The sequence below is a fragment of the Suillus paluster genome (assembly GCF_016628075.1).
Source record: "Suillus paluster strain FC165 chromosome Unknown EDB91scaffold_25, whole genome shotgun sequence".
In the NCBI taxonomy this organism is placed as follows: domain Eukaryota; kingdom Fungi; phylum Basidiomycota; class Agaricomycetes; order Boletales; family Suillaceae; genus Suillus; species Suillus paluster.
Genome location: NW_024537585.1, coordinates 435,045 through 457,955, shown reverse-complemented (window position 1 = coordinate 457,955; position 22,911 = coordinate 435,045). Strand labels below are relative to the sequence as shown.

The 22,911-nt window shown below is 50.5% G+C and overlaps 7 protein-coding genes across 7 annotated transcripts; 4 read left to right on the top strand and 3 right to left on the bottom strand.

The window, feature by feature from the left end:
- Positions 1 to 4,831: 4,831 nt before the first annotated feature.
- EDB91DRAFT_1248428 (uncharacterized protein) lies at positions 4,832 to 5,184 on the bottom strand (the record flags this gene model as incomplete). The annotated part of the gene is made up of 2 exons (XM_041322934.1): positions 4,832 to 5,056; positions 5,107 to 5,184. 2 exons carry the CDS (start codon positions 5,182 to 5,184, stop codon positions 4,832 to 4,834), a joined length of 303 nt encoding a protein of 100 aa, XP_041177360.1.
- Positions 5,185 to 6,411: 1,227 nt separating this feature from the next.
- EDB91DRAFT_1336567 (uncharacterized protein) lies at positions 6,412 to 7,113 on the bottom strand (the record flags this gene model as incomplete). Its single annotated transcript, XM_041325540.1, has 3 exons — positions 6,412 to 6,545; positions 6,646 to 6,683; positions 6,749 to 7,113. The coding sequence occupies 3 exons, from the start codon at positions 7,111 to 7,113 to the stop codon at positions 6,412 to 6,414; spliced, it is 537 nt and encodes a 178-aa protein (XP_041177359.1).
- An 878-nt stretch (positions 7,114 to 7,991) lies between these two features.
- Positions 7,992 to 9,472, top strand: EDB91DRAFT_355854 (uncharacterized protein). Its single transcript, XM_041326990.1, has 7 exons — positions 7,992 to 8,153; positions 8,218 to 8,280; positions 8,351 to 8,557; positions 8,606 to 8,656; positions 8,710 to 8,905; positions 8,961 to 9,096; positions 9,157 to 9,472. Exons 2-7 carry the CDS (start codon positions 8,236 to 8,238, stop codon positions 9,173 to 9,175), a joined length of 654 nt encoding a protein of 217 aa, XP_041177358.1. The 5' UTR covers positions 7,992 to 8,153; positions 8,218 to 8,235; the 3' UTR covers positions 9,176 to 9,472.
- Positions 9,473 to 14,363: 4,891 nt separating this feature from the next.
- On the top strand, positions 14,364 to 15,570 carry EDB91DRAFT_355691 (GPI biosynthesis protein family Pig-F-domain-containing protein). Its single transcript, XM_041326989.1, has 6 exons — positions 14,364 to 14,802; positions 14,852 to 14,937; positions 14,989 to 15,138; positions 15,188 to 15,296; positions 15,346 to 15,489; positions 15,554 to 15,570. Exons 1-5 carry the CDS (start codon positions 14,419 to 14,421, stop codon positions 15,484 to 15,486), a joined length of 870 nt encoding a protein of 289 aa, XP_041177357.1. The 5' UTR covers positions 14,364 to 14,418; the 3' UTR covers positions 15,487 to 15,489; positions 15,554 to 15,570.
- EDB91DRAFT_1133076 (HAD-like domain-containing protein) lies at positions 15,552 to 16,954 on the bottom strand. Its single transcript, XM_041318723.1, has 6 exons — positions 16,655 to 16,954; positions 16,465 to 16,556; positions 16,264 to 16,410; positions 15,907 to 16,214; positions 15,748 to 15,851; positions 15,552 to 15,693 (listed from the first exon to the last, which is right to left on the bottom strand). The coding sequence occupies exons 1-6, from the start codon at positions 16,800 to 16,802 to the stop codon at positions 15,590 to 15,592; spliced, it is 903 nt and encodes a 300-aa protein (XP_041177356.1). The 5' UTR covers positions 16,803 to 16,954; the 3' UTR covers positions 15,552 to 15,589.
- A 1,076-nt stretch (positions 16,955 to 18,030) lies between these two features.
- Positions 18,031 to 19,786, top strand: EDB91DRAFT_355577 (heterokaryon incompatibility protein-domain-containing protein). The gene is made up of 4 exons (XM_041326988.1): positions 18,031 to 18,293; positions 18,351 to 18,530; positions 18,587 to 19,570; positions 19,630 to 19,786. The coding sequence occupies exons 2-4, from the start codon at positions 18,363 to 18,365 to the stop codon at positions 19,699 to 19,701; spliced, it is 1,224 nt and encodes a 407-aa protein (XP_041177355.1). The 5' UTR covers positions 18,031 to 18,293; positions 18,351 to 18,362; the 3' UTR covers positions 19,702 to 19,786.
- A 778-nt stretch (positions 19,787 to 20,564) lies between these two features.
- Positions 20,565 to 22,636, top strand: EDB91DRAFT_1133068 (uncharacterized protein). The gene is made up of 2 exons (XM_041318722.1): positions 20,565 to 20,782; positions 20,832 to 22,636. The coding sequence occupies exon 2, from the start codon at positions 21,057 to 21,059 to the stop codon at positions 22,371 to 22,373; it is 1,317 nt and encodes a 438-aa protein (XP_041177354.1). The 5' UTR covers positions 20,565 to 20,782; positions 20,832 to 21,056; the 3' UTR covers positions 22,374 to 22,636.
- The last annotated feature ends 275 nt before the right edge of the window (positions 22,637 to 22,911 follow it).

Sequence of the window (22,911 nt, the reverse complement as noted above, 5' to 3'; positions counted from 1 at the left end):
ACGAGGAGCTGACTTTCGCCACGAGAAAATATTCACCACGATCGCTCGCGATTTGGCCAGATGTGATCCTACCGTGCGGCGAACGCTGGCGCGTGCGATTCACGATCGCAACGAACTCAAGGATACCACAGACATCGCAAGGCAATGGCAGGAGCTAGTCATTGGACCAGTCGGGAAGGCCTCCAAAGCCATCACTACTCCCGTGCTGATAGTCATCGAGGCATTGGACGAGAGTGGCAAGAAGGCCTCCCGAGAACAAATTCTTCGTCTGCTCGCTGGCAAACTGAACACCTCTTCCAAACTCCCTGACAACTTCCGTATTCTCGTCACGTCCCGCCCACTGGAAGATATCAATAACGTCCTGCACACCGCATCGCATGTTCGCCATGTCTCCTTGGACGATATCTCGCCCGTGACGACAGAGCAAGATATCCAGTTGTATATCTCAAACAGACTGGAAGATCTGCGTCATATATTTAATGATGCGCACTTCAAGACGCTCGCCGAGAAATCTGATGGCCTGTTCGAATGGGCTCGTCTTGCCTGCGAGTATATAAGTGACACGAACACAGTGGGCCCAGATCTGATGGACCTTTTCGAAGCTGTAATCGGAACTGCATCTGAAAAAGGAACACCTCTGTTGGATGCCATGTATAGACTGATCTTGGCAGACACCATGCCAGAGGGTCAGCGCGAGAAAGCCATCCCCATATTTCGGTCTGTTATGGGGCAAATCCTCGCATCATTGGAACCGCTTCCCGTCGCTGCGTTGAACGCGATTCGTCGGGATTTTCCTGATGGGCGCGGCCGTTACAAATTGGAGCGGGTTATTCGGCCACTGAGCTCGCTTCTCACCGGGACCACAGATTCTCAAACTTCCATACGCCCCCTCCACGCATCTTTCTACGACTTCCTCACAGATGAGTCACGGAGCCACGACTTTCTTCGTCGACATCTCATCGGTACAGAGCGATCTTGCCTTGGCCTCGCTCCGGGTCATGGAGCGCGGGCTTTCGATTCAACATATGCTCCTTGGAAAGTTCTTACCTGGCCAATTCCGCTGTCGCTGACTTGGAGAGACGAGTGAAGGTGTCCATACCGGCCGAGCTATCATACTCGTGTCGATTCTGGGGGACGCATGTGGCAGCCACATCTTTTGAACCATCACTCGCTAAGGAAATCGAAGCTCTCTTCGACGGGAGAGCGGCTCCTTTGGTGGTTGGAAGCACTGTCTCTGATGAAAAGCGTCGGCGGGTCGGTGGTGTGCCTCTTGTCCATCGCAGACTGGTTTGCGGTGCGTAGTTCGAGCTCGTTCTTAGACTCACTAGATTCTAACGAGTAGATTATAGGGCCATACCAAGTATAACCCACACCGGCGATGCTGCCTAGGGACGCCCTTGCGCTTCGTTCGAACATTCGCAGCCACCGATCTTACATAGCACTCCACATTTATATTTGTCCGCTCTGCCATTCGCTCCAACGCAGTCGATGATATTTCGCAAGTTCGCCGCAAAGTTCCCTTGCACGCCCCCGCATTGTTGCTGGCTATGTCGTAAAATGGCCTCAGATGGAAAAGATACTCCATGGGCGTGACGCGGTTTCGTCGATTGCACAGTCGCCAGACGGAAAACGCATTGTCGGTGGTTTATATGACGGAAACGATCCAGGTGTGGGACACGGAGACTGGGGAGGCATTGTGCGCCACTCTCCAAGGCCATACTGAATGTGTTACGTCCGTTGCATTCTCGCCGGATGGAAATCGCATCGTGTCAGGTTCATGTGACATGACAGTCCGAGTGTGGGATGCGGCACTGGCAAGGCATTGAGTGCCCCTCTCCGAGGGACATACTGGTGGGTTTTGTCTGTCGCAGTCTCACGCGATGGAAACACATTGTGTCTGGTTCATATGATGGGACGGTTCGGGGATGCGGAGGGTGGCGAGCCAATGGGTGTACCCCTAGAAGGGCACACTGAGTCTGTTGTGTGTCGCAATATCGCTGGATGGGACGCGCATCGTGTCTGGCTCATCGGACACGACAATCCGGGTGTGGGATATGGGGACTCGCGAAGGCGTTGGGTCCCCCTCTCAAGGCCACACTGAGTCCGTTAGCTCTGTCGCAATCTCGACCTGATGGTACTCGCATTATATCTGGCTCTCGTGATAAGACGATCCAAGTGTGGGATATGGAGACTGGCACGGCACTAGGTCGCCCCTCTCCAAGGCCACACTGGCCTCATTTCATCTAATCGCAATCTCGTCGGATGGCAATCGCATCGTGTCTGGTTCCACATGACCTGACAATTCCGCGTGTGGCATGCGGAGACCGGCGAGGCGTTAGGTGCCCCTCTCCAAGGCCACACTAACTCTGTTGTGTCCGTCGCAAATCTCGCCGGATGGAAATCGCATAGTGTCCGGCTCATACGACAAGACAATTCGGGCTGTGGGATGCGGACACAAGTAATGGTGGGGCATTGGGTGCTACTCTCCGAAGCCACACTGACTCCATCAACTCTGTTGCAATCTCACCGGATGGACATCGAATTGTGTCCGGCTCATCCGACAAGAGTGTCGGGTGTGGGATTTGCAGACTGGCGAATCATTAGGTGCCCCTCTCCAAGGGCACACTGGCTCTGTTCAGTCGGTCGCAATCTCGTCCAATGGACAATCGTGTCATATCTGGTTCATTTGACACGACAATCCGGGTGTGGAATTTAGAAACTGGAGAGGCATCATGTGCACCTCTCCAAGGCCACACTGACTTGGTTCGGTCCGTCGCGATCTCGCGGGATGGGAAACACGTCATATCTGGTTCAGATGACGAGACAATTCGGGTGTGGAATATAGAAACTGGAGAGGCGTCAGGAGCCCCTCTCCGAGGTCACAATGACTATATCATGTCTGTCGCAATCTCACCCAGTGGAAATTGCATTGTGTCTAGTTCATTCGACAAGACAATCCGGGTATGGGACATGGAGACTGGCGAGGCATCCGGTACCCCTCTCCAAGAGGTTGACTGGATTTGGTCTGTTGCAATGTCGCCGGATGGGCAACGCATTGTGTCTGGGTTACATGACATGACCATCCGAGTGTGGAATATCAACACTCGCGAAACATTGGGTGACTCGCTCCGAGGCCACACTGGAGTTATTTCGTCTGTCGCAATCTCGCAGGATGGGAAACACATTGTCTCTGGTTCAGATGACAAGACCATCCGAGTCTGGGATATGGAGACCGGCAAGTCGTTGAGTGCCCCTCTTGGAGGACACACTGGCTCTGTTATGTCTGTTGCGATTTCTTCCGATGGCAACTGCATTGTGTCTGGTTCATATGACCGGACCATTCGGGTGTGGGACCTAGAATTTCTCAACCGGGACCAACCCTTGAAAGTGCCGCCAATTCGTTTTTCATCCAACCCAACACATGCTCTTCATTCCGCCTCATCCTTCCTCCCACATTCCTCCACACCACTAGCAGCCTCTCTTGCTCCAAACGAGGAAGGCTGGGTTGTCGGTCCCGACGGACGGCTTCTCCTCTGGATCCCACTCAACTTTCACCCGGTGATGTATGCCCCAGGCAACACGCTGGTGATACCCAATCACGCCTCGCAGTTCGATCTAAGTAGTCTCGCGCACGGCACGTCATGGCACAAGTGTCGGGAACAGAAGACTGCCCTGTCTTCGTGATTATACAATATCCCTTGGTTCGTGCACAACTACCGGGACTTTACGCATTATATGTTCACTATTTCTCGATCCATGGCCTTCACTTACGCTACTTCCGCTCTGTTCTACTTCAACGAGTGCCCCTTCTCTTACAAAAGGATTTCATTCACGACTCCGCTCTCATGAAACATTGAATATTTGCTACCCGCATTGCCATCGTACAATCTGATCGTTACTAGACTGCCCACCGTGCAAGTTAGAATTCAAACAGGGCTTTGACAATTGACATTTGCAAGGGCGGTCATCCAGCGGTTTGGGAGCACGAGGTCACTACGAGCGTGGATGAGTGTGTGAAGGTTCGTTGACAGTAGTAGTTGTACAGAATGTCAATTGGACTGGACGGCAACACATTGACATGATGTAATCTAGATGGTCTGCACGTGGAATCGTGCTTACATTCAAATACACATGTTTCGGGCTGGCGGTTGACGTTGATCCCTGGAAGTCCGAGATGACGAACATATCGATAGGTAGAAATATATGTTCTTCGCGCATCCGTTCCAAGTGGTTGTTGGTGGCGTGGATAACGGTATGATGGTAGATCAGTTCAGGGATTCAGGAGTAGATGAGCGTTAGGCGTCAGGAACCGCCTACACAAGTAATAGTTCCAGGCGAACCAACTAGAGGGAAGATTGTCGATCTTGTGTCATGACACAAGTGGGGGGGGGCAGACACAGGGGGTCCCGCCGAAGTCGCTGTTGCAAGACACGCGCCCAGATGGTCAAAAAAAAGATGTGCAATTGTGTACATGTGAGTCATACTCGCGCGTGTGAGGACTACCGGAATGTATACAAAGGCCATCCCTAGGCTGTCACTATAGCCACGGTCCAAGAATAATGATAAACTCAGACAATCGGTAACGTCCAAGTGCCCTCGTGATATCTGCTAAACGAATGAAGTATTGGCCAAGATGTTCGAACAACACCACCCACCATGTACAATATCTCTCGCAGTACAAACAAACGTCCATATCTCCAAGCTTCATTTGATTCCTAGCAGGCATATCCGAACCCAGCATCTCCTATGCAACTGTGGGGACGCGTTTGTTGGTACCCGCGACCCACCCGCTCAGCACATCAGTCAGAGACTTTGGGAGCTATACCCAATATCAAGCGGGGTAAGACTCGAGCTCCGGGCGGCGGGAGGGGTCGAAGATCTCCCAGCAGAATATGGACTCGAGCTCCTCCCTGTAACAAGACTCGACATCCGCATGCGCGGTGAGTGAGACGCGCTGCACGCGACCGCGTATCATCCTAGTCTGGGGCTGGAGGAGGTGTGGTAGGGCTGGCATTCGTCCTGCCATGTAGAGTAGACCACCCACATGATTTTGGGCCTGCGCAGTCTAAATTGTGAGCAAGCTTAATGGGTTATATGATTACATACCTTGAGCAGATTCTTTAGGTCGTTTGGGGCAACCACTTGACCGAGTCCCGAGGATTGTGGTCCTGGATATTGAATCATATCGATAAACAGTAATTCGGCAAAATCCGGTGAGTTCAGTTGGGCGGAGTTACATCGCTTTGATCTGATTTTTGTACTGAAGTAAGTAGCCGCTGGTGATATGCATGCACATCGTATGAGCTAACACGTCTACTCATTCAGAAATGCCCGCGAGAAAGCAACTGCCAACAAGACCGTAGTTTCTTTTACAGACGAGCCCCAACACGCATTCTTCCCATATGCCCAATACACTTCTGTCATAGGTGTGCACAGCAGCCTCATAGCGTTTACCGCCCTGTTCCTGTCCCGGACATCTCATTTATTTAATTTAGACAGCTAAATCAACGCTCACAGCCCGATCCAAATCGCAGTTTCTTGACGCGCTCACGGATAGTCCCTGTCCTAACACTCGCTTGGATCGTTGCAGGGCTGGCTGGTTCTTCAAGTATGATGGGCGAGGTGGATCAGGCAGTGGTGTTTTGAGTATACCTCCCGCGGAACTAGTGATGAGATTGAAGTGGATAGATATCGGTTTCGATGGGGTAGATTCACAGTGCGTTTCCTGATCATTCATTACTCCCACTTTAACATTCTTACCTGTCTCTTAGAAATTAGGAAAAGCGGCTATCTTCACTTCATGTGTAGCATTACTGTTGCACGCAATCATAATATTGTTCGGCGCTCCTGCTGCAAGGTGATGAGATTAACGTATCATACGAGAGAGTTGCGCTGAACGCATGTAAAGCCATCTCCCTCATACTTTTTGCTGGCGATCATTCTAGCACTGCTATCCGCATTCGCACCAGCGTATGCTCTGGGTTCCCCCACCTTTTCCTCCGATACTCCGTCCCTAGTCACAAGGCTCACCTGGACCCGTTTATTCGCTGAGCTTTCAAACTGTCTGCCCTTTCACACTTTGCCTGACATTGTGCTAGTCCGCGAAATCCGATAGAGAGAGCCTTGGTTTATCCGGCTGTCGGGACGCTGCTTGGCTGTTGGCTCGGCGCTTTCTTAATTGCACTGCACTGGGATCGACCGTGGCAGGTCAGTTAGATCTATCATCTAACGAGGGACACGCTCATGATACAAGTAGGCCTGGCCGCTAACGCCTCTCTTTGGAGGGATCACTGGCTCTATTGTTGGATCTCTCTTAGCGCTTTTCGTCAGCGCACTTATGTGGCTGGCAGAAGAGAACATCATAATGCGACAATCGGAGAAGCAGAAGGCCACCCGAGGCGCTAATTCCTTCTATTCAAATTGTAGTTTTAGATATCTAATTAATCCACTCTTCTGAGGACCAGCCCCTTCTATGCACGGGAGAAGACTAGAACTATTTTCCATCGAAGACGCGAATCCAATAGACTGGGTGACGTAGTCGAGTACTATTGGTGAAGTATGTGGGCCGGTGATATCTTACTTCGATGTGATGCCTGCGGACACAAATTTCATGACAAGGAGCGATCATCGACTTTAAACACGCACCCGTCAGGACAAGGAGCGTTGCCAGACCCCCGGCTCGTCTGAATCAAATATCAGTATTCAAGCGATCGCCAACCATCATTGTGCGTTTCGGATCAAATTCCACCTTGTCAGAAAGGCAGATTGATGAGAAGCACCAAAAGCTCGGTGGAAACATTCGCTTGGCTTGAATACAATCCAGCGTTGTCTTTGCGGGTTTCCGATACTTATCGGATCCTTCTCCAGCACAAAGCGTAATGGAGCGCTGATGGCTCCAGTTCCAGGCAAGAGACCATCCGCGCTCGGGAATGTGCTGTCTTCATTTGTGACCGAGAATTGGCAGCCGGGGTTTCGTGTGAGGTATTGGAATGCTTGTGATAGCTTGGTATACTTGACGCTGAGGTCTGAGCCACAAAGTACAGCTTGAACATCTAGGTTTCGGAATGGAGAGATACCTTCTTCCTCAATCCCTGCCATCCCGATCACATACATATTCTTCAAGTTTAATGACAGGATATATAAATAACAATTGGTGGGTAGACAAATATGCGGACAAATAGACTGATTGATTTGTGGAACTGATGTTGTATGTAATTAGTGACATGGCAAAAGACGGCTCGCAATTCCAGTTGTAGCAGGATTGGATGTAGTATTAATTGGTGCACTGCTGATGGGAAATGGCGGAAGTAGGTGAGGCTGAGGATGCCGTGCTGAATAATTAGTTATGGAAGAAGTTGGGGGGTGTGGTGTATGACGTCGGACGAAGTGATGAATTAGTTAGCATCTGATCGGATGTTGACTCAAGAGAGTTAGAATAAGGATTGATTGAGCTATCTAGACTTGGCGTAGTACTAGCGGTTTGCCCGGGTTAATTCATAGGTTGGGTTATGGGAACAACGGGTTGTGGAAGAAGTCAGTGTATTCGGCGCACGTCTAACCAGGCATGCACATTGCATGCTGGCAAACCAAGGCGGGCAATCTGTCGACCTCGCTGCCGGGCAGCCTGTGATATCCAGAACACCAGTACTAACCAATCTGTCTTCAATGGTTCAACCATGCCAATCAATCAAGTTCGGCCCCCAATGATTGCATGATAAGTGATAAGCGCTTCCACCATTACTTATGTAAATATCTTCTGCGGGCGGGCGCTTCTCGACCTTGCATCCCATCCACGTCCTCTTTCACCTAGAAACCTCTTTAGACTCAGTCTCAGTTATGAAGAAACGGCTTTCGCGATTACTGGGCCCGCGAAGCCACTCAAACCCTCATATGCCAGCGCAGAGTGGAGACAGCGAATTTGAGGTGTTCAATATTGAGCTTACGTCTATTCGTTGTGTTTAATCATGACTTTCTAGGTCTCCTCTCTCCCCCCTTCAGGGGATGAATCTCGCACAAAACCTCCAGGGCCGGGGCGCAAGTTATTGGGCAAGGTGATCAAACGTTCCACTCGAAGCGCTCAACCCTCTCCGATTCCTGAACAAGCGGCTGCGAGTTCCGGGGCACAGGATCCCATACCCACTCAGACAACTCAGGTAGGTGTAATATCGACTCTGGGCATATCCTGTATCCGATCATCATTGCTTACTGCTGCGGCAGGATCATTCAACGCTCACTATGGCACCCGCTCCCGAACAGGCTTCTGATGCCCGCGCTGCGAACGTAAGTTCCACTGTTGTAGAGCGGAACCCTCTTATCTATGTTTCGATAATGTACTAAGTTCCGTCATCAGGCCGAACAACTTGACCCGAAGTTTCTAAATGAAAAAATCGGTGATGCCTCCAAAAATATGGAAGGCATGAAAAATGTCCCAGGAATGGCCCAAAATACAGCCTCAGCATCCGACAACCTACAATCCATTCCAAATACCATTGACACGTTCTCCACGATTCTTGGACCACTGAAGCTGTTCAACTCCGTCGCTGATGGGCTTGCAGATGTACGAGCGTCTATCTCGATTTTGTAACTGACTGACCTTGTTGCTTAGGTCCATCCCTATGCAAAGGTGGCATTGAGCATATTCACCTTCGCGTCGAAGGTGCTCTTGCTTCCATATTCTCACCTTCGCAGGTTATTGATATCTAGCGACAGATGATCATCGCTCAGGCAGACCGCGATGCTGCTGTGTCTGGTCTGCTCCAGAAGATATCGGAGATCTATGCTTTCATGACGCAAGACGAAGCATTGGCGAAAATTGAATCGATGGTAGCTATATACGGAAAGATAGCGCGACAGACGCTGGAGTGCGCCGATTTCATCACCCACTACTCTGAGACAAAGAGCGCCTGTGAGTCGATTGCACTACTGCATCGCCTGTCACTCAACATTGTCTCTTCATGCAGGGCTAAGACTTGGCAAAAACATCGTCAGCGAAACAGATGCCAAGATTCAGAGCTTCAGCGAGGCTCTCGATAGTCTCATGCAGCAGTTCAGAGATCAAGCGATTCGTGACTGCTGTGATCACCATTCACCGTGCCGGTAAGAGTCGACTTCAATTCACTCTGAATCTTCGCTGACGTTTGGCGACGTGTTGCCTAGGGGAGGATCTGGACCTTAGCGGCATGATGTGTGCTGATGGTGCTGGTTTCAATACTTCCAAGTGTTGTCTTCCAGACACTCGGCAAAAGATATTGTCCGATATCAAGTCCTGGATCTGCAGCACGGAGAAGGACGCGCCGTCCATCTTCTGGTTGTCCGGCACCGCAGGGAAGGGCAAATCAACTATCGCTCATACAATAGCCAACTGGTCTAGTGAGCAGGGGGGTCTGGGAGCCTTCTTCTGCTTCGATCGCACACGAGGAGCAGACTTTCGCCACGAGAAAATATTCACCACGATCGCTCGAGATTTGGCCAGATGTGATCCTACCGTGCGGCGAACGCTGGCGCGTGCGATTCACGATCGCAACGAACTCAAGGATACCACGGACATCGCAAAGCAATGGCAGGAGCTAGTCATTGGACCAGTCGGGAAGGCCTCCAAAGCCATCACTACTCCCGTGCCTGATAGTCATCGAGGCATTGGACGAGAGTGGCCCAAAGGCCTCCCGAGAACAAATCCTTCGTCTGCTCGCTGGCAAACTGAACACATCTTCCAAACTCCCTGAAAACTTCCGTATTCTCGTCACGTCACGCCCTCTCGAAGATATCAATAATGTCCTCCACACCGCATCGCATGTTCGTCATGTCTCCTTGGATGATATCTCTCCCGTGACGACAGAGCAAGACATCCAGTTGTATATCTCAAACAGACTGGAAGATCTGCGTCATATATTCAATGATGCGCATTTCAAGACGCTCGCCGAGAAATCTGATGGCCTGTTCGAATGGGCTCGTCTTGCCTGCGAGTATATCAGTGACACGAACACGGTGGGCCCAGATCTGATGGACCTTTTCGAAGCTGTAATCGGAACTGCATCTGAAAAAGGAACACCTCTGTTGGATGCCATGTATAGACTGATCTTGGCAGACACCATGCCAGAGGGTCAGCGCGAGAGAGCCATCCCCATATTTCGGTCTGTCATGGGGCAAATCCTCGCATCGTCGGAACCGCTTCCCGTCGCTGCGTTGAACGCGATTCGTCGGGATTTTCCTGATGGGCGCGGCCGTTACAAGTTGGAGCGGGTCATTCGGCCGCTGAGCTCGCTTCTCACCGGGACCACAGACTCTCAAACTTCCATACGCCCCCTCCACGCATCTTTCTACGACTTCCTCACAGATGAGTCACGGAGCCACGACTTCTTCGTCGACATCTCATTGGTACAGAGCGATCTTGCCTTGGCCTCGCTCCGGGTCATGGAGCGCGGCCTTCGATTCAACATATGCTCCTTGGAAAGTTCTTACCTGGCCAATTCCGCTGTCGCTGACTTGGAGAGACGAGTGAAGGAGTCCATACCGGCCGAGTTATCATACTCGTGTCGATTCTGGGGGACGCATGTGGCAGCCACATCTTTTGAACCATCATTGGCTAAGGAAATCGAAGCTCTCTTCGACGGAGAGCGGCTCCTTTGGTGGTTGGAAGCACTGTCTCTGATGAAAAGCGTCGGCGGGTCGGTGGTGTGCCTCTTGTCCATCGCAGACTGGTTTGCGGTGCGTAGTTCGAGCTCATTTTTAGACTCACTAGATTCTAACGAGTAATTATAGGGCCATACCAAGTATACCCACACCGGCGATGCTGCTAGGGACGCCTTGCGCTTCGTTCGAACATTCGCCGCCACCATCTTACACAGCACTCCACATTTATATTTGTCCGCTCTGCCATTCGCTCCAACGCAGTCGATGATATTTCGCAAGTTCGCCGCAAAGTTCCCTTGCACGCCCCGCATTGTTGCTGGCCATGTTGTAAAGTGGCCTCAGATGGAAAAGATACTCCATGGGCGTGACGAGGTTTCGTCGGTTGCAATGTCGCCAGATGGAAAACGCATCGTCGGTGGTTTGGAAGATGGAACGATCCAGGTGTGGGACATGGAGACTGGGGAGGCATTGTGCGCCACTCTCCAAGGCCATACTGAATGTGTTACGTCCGTTGCATTCTCGCCGGATGGAAATCACATCGTGTCAGGTTCATGTGACATGACAGTCCGAGTGTGGGATGCGGCGACTGGCAAGGCATTGGGCGCCCCTCTCCGAGGGCATACTAGCTTCGTTTTATCTGTCGCAGTCTCACGTGATGCAAAACACATCGTGTCTGGTTCACAAGATAGGACGGTTCGGGTGTGGGATGCGGAGGCTGGCGAGCCGATGGGTGCACCCCTGGAAGGGCACACTGAGCCTGTTCAGTGTGTCGCAATATCGCTGGATGGGACGCGCATCGTGTCTGGCTCATCGGACACGACAATCCGGGTGTGGGATATGGGGACTCGCGAAGCGTTGGGTCCCCCTCTCCAAGGCCACACTGAGTCCGTTTACTCTGTCGCAATCTCGCCTGATGGTACTCGCATTATATCTGGCTCTCGTGATAAGACCATCCGAGTGTGGGATATGGAGACTGGCACGGCATTAGGTGCCCCTCTCCAAGGCCACACTGACTCCATTTCATCTATTGCAATCTCATCGGATGGCAATCGCATCGTGTCTAGTTCAAATGACCTGACAATCCGCGTGTGGCATGTGGTGACTGGCGAGGCATAGGTGCCCCTCTCCAAGGCCACACTAGCTCTGTTACGTCCGTCGCAATCTCGCCGGATGGAAATCGCATAGTGTCCGGCTCATACGACAAGACAATTCGGGTGTGGGATGCAGACACAAGTACTGGCGGAGCATGGGGTGCTGCTCTCCAAGGCCACACTGACTCCATCAACTCTGTTGCAATCTCGCCGGATGGACATCGAATCGTGTCTGGCTCATCCGACCAGAGCGTCCGGGTGTGGGATTTGCGAACTGGCGAGGCATTGGGTGCTCCTCTCCAAGGGCACACTGACTCTGTTCAGTCGGTCGCAATCTTGCCGGATGGACATCATGTCATATCTGGTTCATCCGACAGCACAATCCGGGTGTGGGATTTAGAAACTGGAGAGGCATCATGTGCCCCTCTCCAAGGCCACACTGGCTGGGCTCGGTCCATTGCGATCTCGCGGGATGGGAAACACATCATATCTGGTTCAAGTGATCAGACAATTCGGGTGTGGAATATAGAAACTGGAGAGGCGTCAGGTGCCCCTCTCCGAGGCCACACTTCCTTTATCATATCTGTTGCAATCTCACCCAGTGGAAATTGCATCGTGTCTAGTTCACTCGACAGCACAATCCGGGTATGGGATATGGAGACTGGCAAGGCATCCGGTGCCCCTCTCCGAGTTGACTTTGTTTCGTTTGTTGCAATCTCGCCGGATGGGCAACGCATGGTGTCTGGGTCAATTGACGAGACCATCCGAGTGTGGGATATCAACACTCGCGAAACATTGGGTGGGTTGCTCCGAGGTCACACTGGAGCTGTCGAGTCTGTCGCAATCTCGCAGGATGGGAAACATATTGTCTCTGGTTCATATGACAAAACCATCCGAGTGTGGGATATGGAGACCGGCAAGTCATTGAGTGCCCCTCTTGGAGGACACACTGGCTCTGTTATGTCTGTTGCAATTTCTCCTGATGGCAACTGCATTGTGTCTGGTTCATATGACCGGACCATTCGGGTGTGGGACCTAGAATTTCTCAACCGGGACCAACCCTTGAACGCGCCGCCAATTCGATTTTCATCCCACCCAACACATATTCTTCATTCCGCCTCATCCTTCCTCCCACATTCCTCCACCCCACTAGCAGCCTCTCTTGCTCCAAATGAGGAGGGATGGGTTGTAGGTCCCGATGGACGGCTTCTCCTCTGGATCCCACTCAACTTTCACCCGGTGATGTATGCCCCAGGCAACACGCTAGTGATACCCAATCACGCCTCGCAGTTCGATCTAAGTAGTCTCGCGCACGGCACATCATGGCACAAGTGCCGGGAACCCCAGGCTGTCCTGTCTTCATGATAATGCTCTCTTAGGGCGCGCCTTGGAAACATCTACGGACATTCTACACAGAATTCATACAATACATGTTCGCTATTTTCACGACCTTCACTTATGCTTCTTCCGCTGTCTTCTACCACAACGAATGCCCTTGGTCTCATTGCCATAGTGCAATCCAATTATTGCTATACTGTCTATAGACTGTCTACAGTGCAAGTTAGAATTCAAACAAGCCTCACGCCATTTTGTGGTTGGGGGCACAAGGTCTCAGTAGGTGTTGAGGAGGGGCATCGGTGAGTACACTGGTAACACCGGAATGTCAACCGAACTTGACGCGGACGGCAACACATTGGTATGATATGGTCAAGATGGTTTGAACGTGAAATCGTAGCTTTCATCCACATCCACATTCTTCTGGCTGGAGTTTGATCGCCGGATATGATGAACACCTTACATGCAGTTGCCAGACACTCATCTAGATGGTTAAAAAATTGTGCGATTGTGTACATATGATACTCGCACGTCGCGCGTATGAGGACTACCAGAATGTATACAAAGGCCGTCCCTACTATAGCCGCGGTCTAAGAGCGATGATACACTCAGAAAATCGGTAACGTTCAAGTGCCTTTATGACATCTGCTAAACCAAAGAAGTATTAGTCAAGGTGTTCAAACGACACCACACACCATGCACGACACTTTTCACCATACAAACGAACGTCCATATCTCCCAAGCTTTGTTCGATTCCTACCGACGTATGAGAACCCAGCATCTCCGAGACTGAGGGGACGCGTTTGTTAGTAGCCCGCGACCCACCCGCTCAGCACATCGGTCGAAGACTTTGGGAGCTATACCCCCTCGTCTTCAAGATGCAAGCTGGGGTAAGACTCGAGCTGCGGGACGGTGGAGGGGTCGAAGATCTCCCAGCAGGAATATGGACTCGAGCTCCTCCCTGTAACAAGACTCGACATCCGCACGCGCGGTGAGTGAGACTGCGCTGCACTGCGACCACGCTATCATCCCTAGTCTGGGGCTGGAGGAGGTGTTGTAGGGCTGGCGTTCGTTCTGCCATGTAGAGTAGACTAGTCACTACTCACATGATTTTGGGCCTGCGCAGTCTAAATTGTGAGCCAGGCTTATAGGGTTATATCATTACATACCTTGAGCAGATTCTTTAGGTCGTTTGGGTTAACCACTTGACCGAGTCCCGAGGATTGTGGTCCTGGATATCGAATCATCGATAAACAGTAATTCGGCAAAATCCGGTGAGTTCAGTTGGGCGGAGTTGCAGCGTTTTCATCCGGTATTACTCTGTACATTGTATGAGTTGACATTCCGCGGCTACTCATTCAAAATGCCTGCCAGAAAAGCAACTGCTAACAAAACTGTAGTTTCTTCGACAGACAAACCCCAACACGCGTTCTTCCCATACGCCCGATACACTTCCGTCGTAGGCGTGCACAGCAGCCTCGTAGCGTTTACCGCCCTGTTCCTACCCCAGACATCTCATTTACTTTGGACAGCTGAATCAACGCTCGCAGATCGACCCCAATCGCAGTTTCTCGACGCGCTGACAGATAGCTCCGTTCTAACACTCGCTTGGATCGTCGCAGGGCTGGTGGTTCTTCAAGTATGGTGGGCGGGGTGGATCAGGCAGTGGTGTTTTGAATATACTTCTCGCGGAACTAGTGATGAGATCAAGGTGGATAGATATCGGTTTCAACGGGGTAGATTCACAGTGCGTCTCCTCGCATGTCTCCCACTTCAAAATCTCACCTGTCCCGTAGAAATTGGGGAGAGCAGCTGTCTTCACTTCATGTGTAGCCTTACTGTTCCACGTAATCATAATATTGTTCGGCGCTCCTTCTGCAAGGTGATAAGATTGATGTATCATACGAGAGACTTGCGCTGAACGTCTGTAAAGTCATCTCCCTCATACCTTCTTGCTGGCGATCGTTCTCGCACTACTATCTGCGTTCGTACCCGCTTATGCTCTGGGTTTCCCCACCTTTTCTTCCGATACTTCGTCCCTAGTCACCAGACTCACCTGGACCCGTTTATTCGCTGAACTTTCGTAGGTTGAATTGTGTACTGTTTCACACTTTACTCTGACATTGTGATAGGCCGCGAAATCCGATAGAAAGAGCTTTGGTTTACCCGGCTGTCGGGACGCTGCTTGGCTCTTGGCTCGGCGCTTTCTCAATTGCACTGGACTGGGATCGACCATGGCAGGTCAGCTTTATCTGTTATCTAATGAGGGATATACTCATAATGCAACTAGGCCTGGCCGCTAACGCCTCTTTTTGGAGGGATCGCTGGCTACATAGTCGGATCTCTCACAGCGCTTTTCGTCAGCGCACTAATGTGGCTGGCAGAAGAAAACGTTAGAATGCGACAATCGGAGAAGCAGAAGACCACCTGAGGTGCTAATTCCTTCTATTCAAATTGTAGTTCTAGATATCTAATTAATCCACTCTTCTGATGACCAGCCCCTTCTATCTTCTATGCACGGGAGAAGACTAGAACTATTTTCCATCGAGGACGCGAAGATCTCCGATAGACTGGGTGACGTAGTCGGGTACTATTGGTGAAGCATTTGGGCCGGTGATATCTTGCTTCGATGTGATGCCTGAGGACACACAATGTTCATGCCAAGTATTGATTATCGACTTTGAATACGCACCCGTCAGGACAAGGAGCGTCGCAAGACCTCCAGCTTGTCCGAATAGAATATCAGTGTTCAAGCGATCCCCGACCATTATTGTGCGTTTCGGATCGAATTTCACCCTGTCAAAAAGCGCATTGATGCAAAGCACCACAAGCTAGATGGGTGGACACTTACTTGGCTTGAATACAATCCAACATCGTCTTTGCGGGTTTTCCGATACTTATCGGATCCTTCTCCAGCGCAAAGCGTAATGGGGCGCTGATGGCTCCAGCTCCAGGCAAGAGACCATCCGCGCTCGGGAATGTGCTGTCTTCATTTGTGACCAGGAATTGGCAGCCGGGGTTTCGTGTGAGGTATTGGAATGCTTTTGATAGTTTGGTATAATTTACGCTAAGGTCCAAACCGCAAAGTACAGCTTGGACGTCTGGGTCGAGTGAGAAGTTTGATAGTGAGAATGGGTCAAGGGTGCAGTCTGCTGGGTTCTGGACGTGCATGAGTACGTTGTGGGTATATGACAGAGTGTTTGCGAACCGTTCCACCGATGAAGGAGACGCCTTCTTCTCGCAGCTCTTCCTCGATCCCTGCCATCCCAATCACATACACCTTCTTATCCTTTGGAAGCTTCATGACGGATGAGATGTAAACAGCAGAAGCATATGCCGATCCATATATCTCTTCCTAGCATCGCACCGTCAGGCAGCTCTCTCAACAAAAACAAAACGAAACACCCACCACACTCGCTTCCACGCCCAACATATCGAACTTGCCCTTATAACTCTTCCTGGACTTGCTAGCATTATTAGTAACAAAAAAAACGCGCTTCCCTTGACAAGTTAAAGATAAGGATAAGTTAAACCAGCACGCGGGCGTAAATGTAAATTGTTATGAAGATCGTCGTTTCAGATTGAAATGCACGACATGCCTCGCTTCCGAAGGATCTCCAGAACTTCTACTGCGCCTTCGATTAATCGATCGCCGTGCCATAATACGCCATCGCAGTCGAACATCCAGGTGTCATAGTCATTGATTAGGGTTTGGTATTCGGATGGGGAGGTGAGGTGGTGGGCCATGATAGGCGCGGGGAGGGATGAGGGATGGGGGATTCGGGCTTCCGTTGGAGTCAGTGGTGACACTGACAGGCTTTGGGTGATGCTAGTGGGAACTTTTCAGTATGAAAAACTGTCAGTGTCAATACCAAGTCAATACTGTGGTTGCCTTTTGCGGACGAACCAGTCCTCGTCATGGTTTTGTCAATACCATATCACTTACAGGCGCTCGCTGCTTGCAAGTCCAGTCGATGCTGCGGGACACGATGACCGACCTTCTCAATTGGCTGGGGGGCTTCTGGAACGAGAGCAGTCATACCGCCTAGTCTCTATTACACCAGCTAAAATCTTACGGTATGTTCAAACTCTGACACTCACAGTACCTTGTCTTTATCTTGATGATGATTCATGCGACGCTTTTTATAGTTCCCCTCTGTGAACACCTTGGCGCACTCAATTGCAAGCGACTCCACGAATAGCGACCACATATTGCTTAAATGTTGAGAAAAGTGCGCGACCTTATCTTCCTTCGAATCCTTCTCCAAGTCTCCCCCTTGTCCGAATCCACACCATGGACGTGCACAGCGATGACACTGAGAAGAAGATCGACAGCTTCGTCGCTAATAAGGATGATGCTTATTTTGACCCGGTTTTAGTGGACCCGACTGAGGAGTTGTCTTTGCATCGTGGTTTGAAAGCGAGACAGATTTCTATGATAACGGTATTGCATGCATTCATAACGCGTCTTCTATCAACAGCTGAAACTTCTTCATTTGTCCTAAACTAGGAGGCTCGCTGGGCACAGGTCTCATAACCGGTTCAGGCACCGCTCTCGTTAGAGGAGGTCCGCTGGGACTCTGGTTCGGATACTCCCTCATGGGCTTGGTCTGTTAAAGTTGGACCTTGCATCAGAACCTGTGCCTGATGATGTATGTCTGGACCATTATGGCTCATTGTCATGTGGGCAGGTCAGATACTTTGGCTGTGCCCAGTGCCTGTCGCGCGTCAAAGAGATGTCAAGGCCAAAATAAAGTTTTTGATGCTCAAATCGAAGTTGTGAATTTTGTCCAATACTTACGGTCGACTCCCCCATACTTAGTGTAAGAGTTTTGGGGAATTCAAGACAGACATTATATTCCATGTCGTGACGCGTCTGGTATGACACCTAAAGGAAAGCCAGGTAAGTATTAGGTCAGATCTGTGGGGCGCTAGTCATATTCTTCATTCTCCTAATGCACACGCATGTTCGTCCGTCTTGGGGCGGCTCCGGGATCTTGTTTTTAAACCGCTTTCGTGACGATGATAACTTGATGTTCCAGATCTGAGTAAAATCAAGATAGCATCCTACAACATCGGAACATGAGGACACTGAGATCAAACTGAGAGACTCTAATTTGCAGTGTTATTACCTCGTGTCGTGGAAGGTGAGAATGATCTTAAGTAGGACTATTTTACATTGTTCATCCTAGTCTTCCTTCGTACCCCTCGTCATCAAATCTTTATCTCTGCCTGCTGGTGAGTTCCCTTTGACTGCAAATGCAAGGCAAGGTTCTGGGACTGAGAACACCATAGGACGAAAAATCAATGCGACTGCTACATACCAAGAGATTCACATTAGAAACACCCGCGAATGTGCCTTATGCCATCTTGTCTCACCGATGGCTTGCAGACAGTGAAGAAGTCTCATTCCAAGACTTGCAGCACATGCCAGTTCCTCCCAGTGGAGGCTCTCATGATCATCACAATCACGCCGTATGTGATCTTGTTCAAGCTTCTGCTAGTATTTACCATCGATTTACTTCAAAAAGCCCACTTTCCCTCCCAACGTCCTCGGCAAAAGCGGCCTCCAGAAACTCCAAGGAGCTTGCAACCAGGCCTCTCGGGCTGGTTATCAGTATATCTGGATTGACACATGTTGTATCGACAAAACCAACAGCACCGAGTTATCAGAGGCGATCAATTCTATGTATGCGTGGTACAGGGACTCCGCTGTGTGCTACGTTTACTTGCACGATGTCGATAAAGAAGCCGTTGCGGCCGACGTCAAAACTGCTCTCGCAAGAGCTGTTTGGTTCGACAGAGGATGGACCTTGCAAGAGCTGATCGCTCCCAAAACTGTCTGTTTTTTTGCCAAGGACTGGTCCAAGATCGGGACCAAGCACGAGTTTGCGTCTATTCTCCATGAAATCACCCATATTCGCCAAGAGGTTCTCTTGGGTCGTCCATGCACACTAAGCATCGCGGAGAGGATGTCATGGGCTGCAGGACGAGTGACGTATAAAAAAGAGGACAGAGCGTATTCACTGATGGGGTTATTTGACATCCACATGCCTATCATTTATGGAGAAGGAGAGAAAGCTTTCAGGCGCTTGCAGCTCGAGATCATGAAATCTTCTGATGATCAAACCATTTTCGCCTGGCACCTCTCGCTGGCTCATCCCAGCAATGTCAGGAATCGCGGATCGTTGGCACCTTCACCAGATGCCTTCTCGTGCGCTTCTCCCCATCCGATCGTCAACATCGATCATTCCCATTTTGTCAAGTGTCTTCTTCTCACTGACCTACGGCGTGGCTATTCCATATCGAACGATGGCCTTCATATTACTCTACCCATGAAGAAGGGAGGAGGAGATGCGTGGCTTGCTGTCCTGAGATGCAAAGGAGAAGATCAGGAGTTTCCCTACGGGATCTACTTAAAACAAATAGCTGGTTCTGATGAATTTCTTCGGACTTCGCCGACAAAGCTTCGAAAACTCGAGTCCGAAGATCTCAAAGGCCTCACCCCGCGTAAAATACGTATCGTTGTCGACTATGATATACCACTGCCCATTCATCGACGACATTCCTTCACTTTTCAGTCTACAGATCTCATTTGGGATCGCTGCGGCTACTATGTATGCTCTGTCCCGGGAGGCAATCATGATGGGGGTCAATGGGGTGGCTACCATGATCTTCATCGCGACACTCGGATCGAGATTTTAAATGACGTGCAGTGTGGCTGCATTTACTGGCAGGTGGATAACGAAGTGATGGTTCTCCTCATTGGGATCGAAAATTGCCGCCCTTGGATACACGTCCTTATGGACACCAATTTACAGCAATATAACGATGCTTCCCTGCCCCGCCGTCAAACCGCCCCTGATCGCCCTCTTTCTATATCTCCCACTACTTCCACCCAATCCAACAACCAAGCCGATCCTATTTCTCCTCTTGTGCTGTCGTCCCCTCGCTCGCTCTCTCCCCTCCCTACTTCCCGCAGAACTTATGACCGCGGACTTCCATTGAGGCAGTCCACCGCCCCGGTTGCGGCGCAGCGGCGCGGGGGTGGCACTGAGTGTCCTGTGTGTTATATTATTCGGAAATACCACATCGACACGAGTACCATCAAGAATAGCACAGATGGTTTGGTGCCCGAGACGGCCCAACACAAGCGGATTGAAGTGGGGATACGAACGGGGCAGGCTCGCGCTGGTGAATTTGTCATAACGGTAGCTGTGTTGTAGTCTGACTCTGCACACATATGTAAATAGTGGTATGTAGTCTATTCCACAGCCAAGTACTTTCATATCGATAGACCAGATTTCATTACCACTTCTATTTACTGTGGAGCTCGACATACTAAAGGGTCTAGCTTGATACAATAACAAATTGGTCCAGTAGAATGGCAAGGGAGTGAGCACCCTTCTGTCAACGTGCTTATTTGACGCCCACTCGAGTAAGTACGCTGATACTATGCCTGGAAACCGCCGTCACATTCCAGCAGCTGTCGAACAGCGATGAGTCGCTCATATGTTTGCCCGTATGTAGTCACTAGCTTGAGCCACCAAACTCATGACACACATACCGCAATATCACCAATCAACGGTCTGATTCAGAGAGCAGCGATGAACGTCAAATGAGTGGAGATAACCGGGCCATATGCCTCAATTTACAGAGGATTCCGTTCGTTTATACAGCAACAATTATTCCTGTAGTGAGAATCTAGCAAGTATCATGGGTCGCATCTAAAATGGATCACACTGACAAGTTCAGGTACCGTGTTATCACTCTCACCTTACTCGGTTTGCAATCCTGTGCAAACAAAGTGTCATTTACACCGAATGGACCCTAGACTGCTTGCGAGACGTTCGGTTCCACGGTATCACTGGGCAGTGTTACTGATAGTATGAACTCTTTTCAAGAACGCATCATTGCAACCGCCTTCGCAAACTTCCGCTAGGGATGGCTTAAAGGCGAGAAGGCTGGCTGGCATTTCCTCTCGTAGGCTATAAGAAGACCATGCCCCTCGAATCGCCTGTGGGTTTTCTCATTAGTGCCATCGCGTCCTCTCCATTATCGTCATTACATTTTGACCTCGGCACCGCATCCGCAATAGCAATTTTTTTCGGAGGACAAGCAGCAGTATCCGCACTTGCATTACGGCCGCTGTCTGGTTGGAAATGGTGGCATGGAACGTACAACGCACCTGGATGCCACGCAATTGTGTGGGTGCTAGTTAGAGCTTGGTTGCGGAGCTCCATCTCGTCGTATTCCGAGACACTCTCGCTATCTCTCGGCCTCGATGGCCAGAAAGGGCCCAAATACATTGCATCGCAGTCGGGAACGATCATGCAACAGACTCGCCATATTGCATACATGCTAGTTAACAGCGGCTGGAGGGGCAAGGAGTATAATCCAACGGTCGTTGGTCAGAGAGTCAGCCCGACGCCGATGCAGTTGTTCATCGTGAACCTCAGGGAGAGTGTTCCAACGGGAAATGATACGCTGCCCCCAAGAAGTTATCGTCACACCTCCTTGTCCATCATCCCTATCGCCACTAGCTTTGCAGCTTGCGCCATTTGCGCCATTGCCGAGGACTGGCTGTCCCTTGCGATGATTTTGCTTGGGATGGTCACATCCGGCATCACTTCTTTCGTCATGAGCACTGGGAAGATCACCCTTGAACGGCTCAGACCAGCAGATGGAGTCCCACCCGGAGATGGCATGCTATTATCAGATACCCGCATCGTCATATTGAGAGGCAACGAGGAGGACGTAAATGCTGTAACCAAGGGAAAACTGAGGTTGAACCTTGGAGGAGGTCGAAAAATCCTCCTTCTCTGCGCATCCATAGCGTTGTTGCAAGTTACCCTACAGCTCGTCCTTATGCCTTTCAGGTCGCCGCAAGGACAACTCGCATTCCTGCTATCATTCCTGATGTCTGGGGCATGCAACCTTTATCTATCAGCAATGGAAGATGACATACAGTCGAGTGCCCTCCTCACCCTACTGAAGACTCCGGAGGTGAAGACTTACCAAGCCAGTTCTAGAGCATGCGCTGCCGTTTTAGCATGCCTAGCGCTCTGTTGGGGGTCTGACACGGAACCCTTGCAAGTCCTCCAGGAGATAGTGCCCACCAACGAGCCAAGAACATGGAAAGTCTGGTCTGAGTTTGTTGTGGAGAGTATTCAGAACAGGAGTACGCAACTTATATATGGGGATGATTTGACGGGCGACATGAACAAACGGGAAAAGGTCCTTTTGACCGAGCTGGTTGATGACGCTCAGGCAGCGTACGATCAGTATATGGAGGACCACAGGGACAATATCTCCTAGCGTGTTTCGCCTCCGGCCCTACTGCTAATCATGTCCGTTCGCGGCCTTTCATTCCCACGCTTTTTACTTATGCGCGCGACTGCACTGTGCTACTTAAGTACTATAATTACTACCACCACTAAGTAGGATTGTTCTTCACTCAGTCATGTCATCTATTGCGAATTATCTTGCTGATATTCCTGTTCTCGTGCGCGTCAATGATTTCTGTCCTGCAAATTGAATCGCTCCTGATCGAGTCAGTTCTTCGGATCATCATATTATCATCATGGTAAAGACGACAAGGGCAGCTCAAAAACAGCTTCATAAACATGTGGGCGTTTTTTAAGATTGAAATGCGCGACCTGCCTCGCTTCCGAAGGGTCTCCACTGTCCAGAACTTCGACTGCGCCTGGATTGCCATGCTACATTGAGCACTCAGCATGCCGTCACGGTCGAAATTCCAGGTGTCGTATTTAAATATTGATCATGCTTTGGTATTCGTTCGGGAGAGGTAGAGGGCCATGATAGGAGCGGCGTTGAAGGATTGGATTGGATTGGG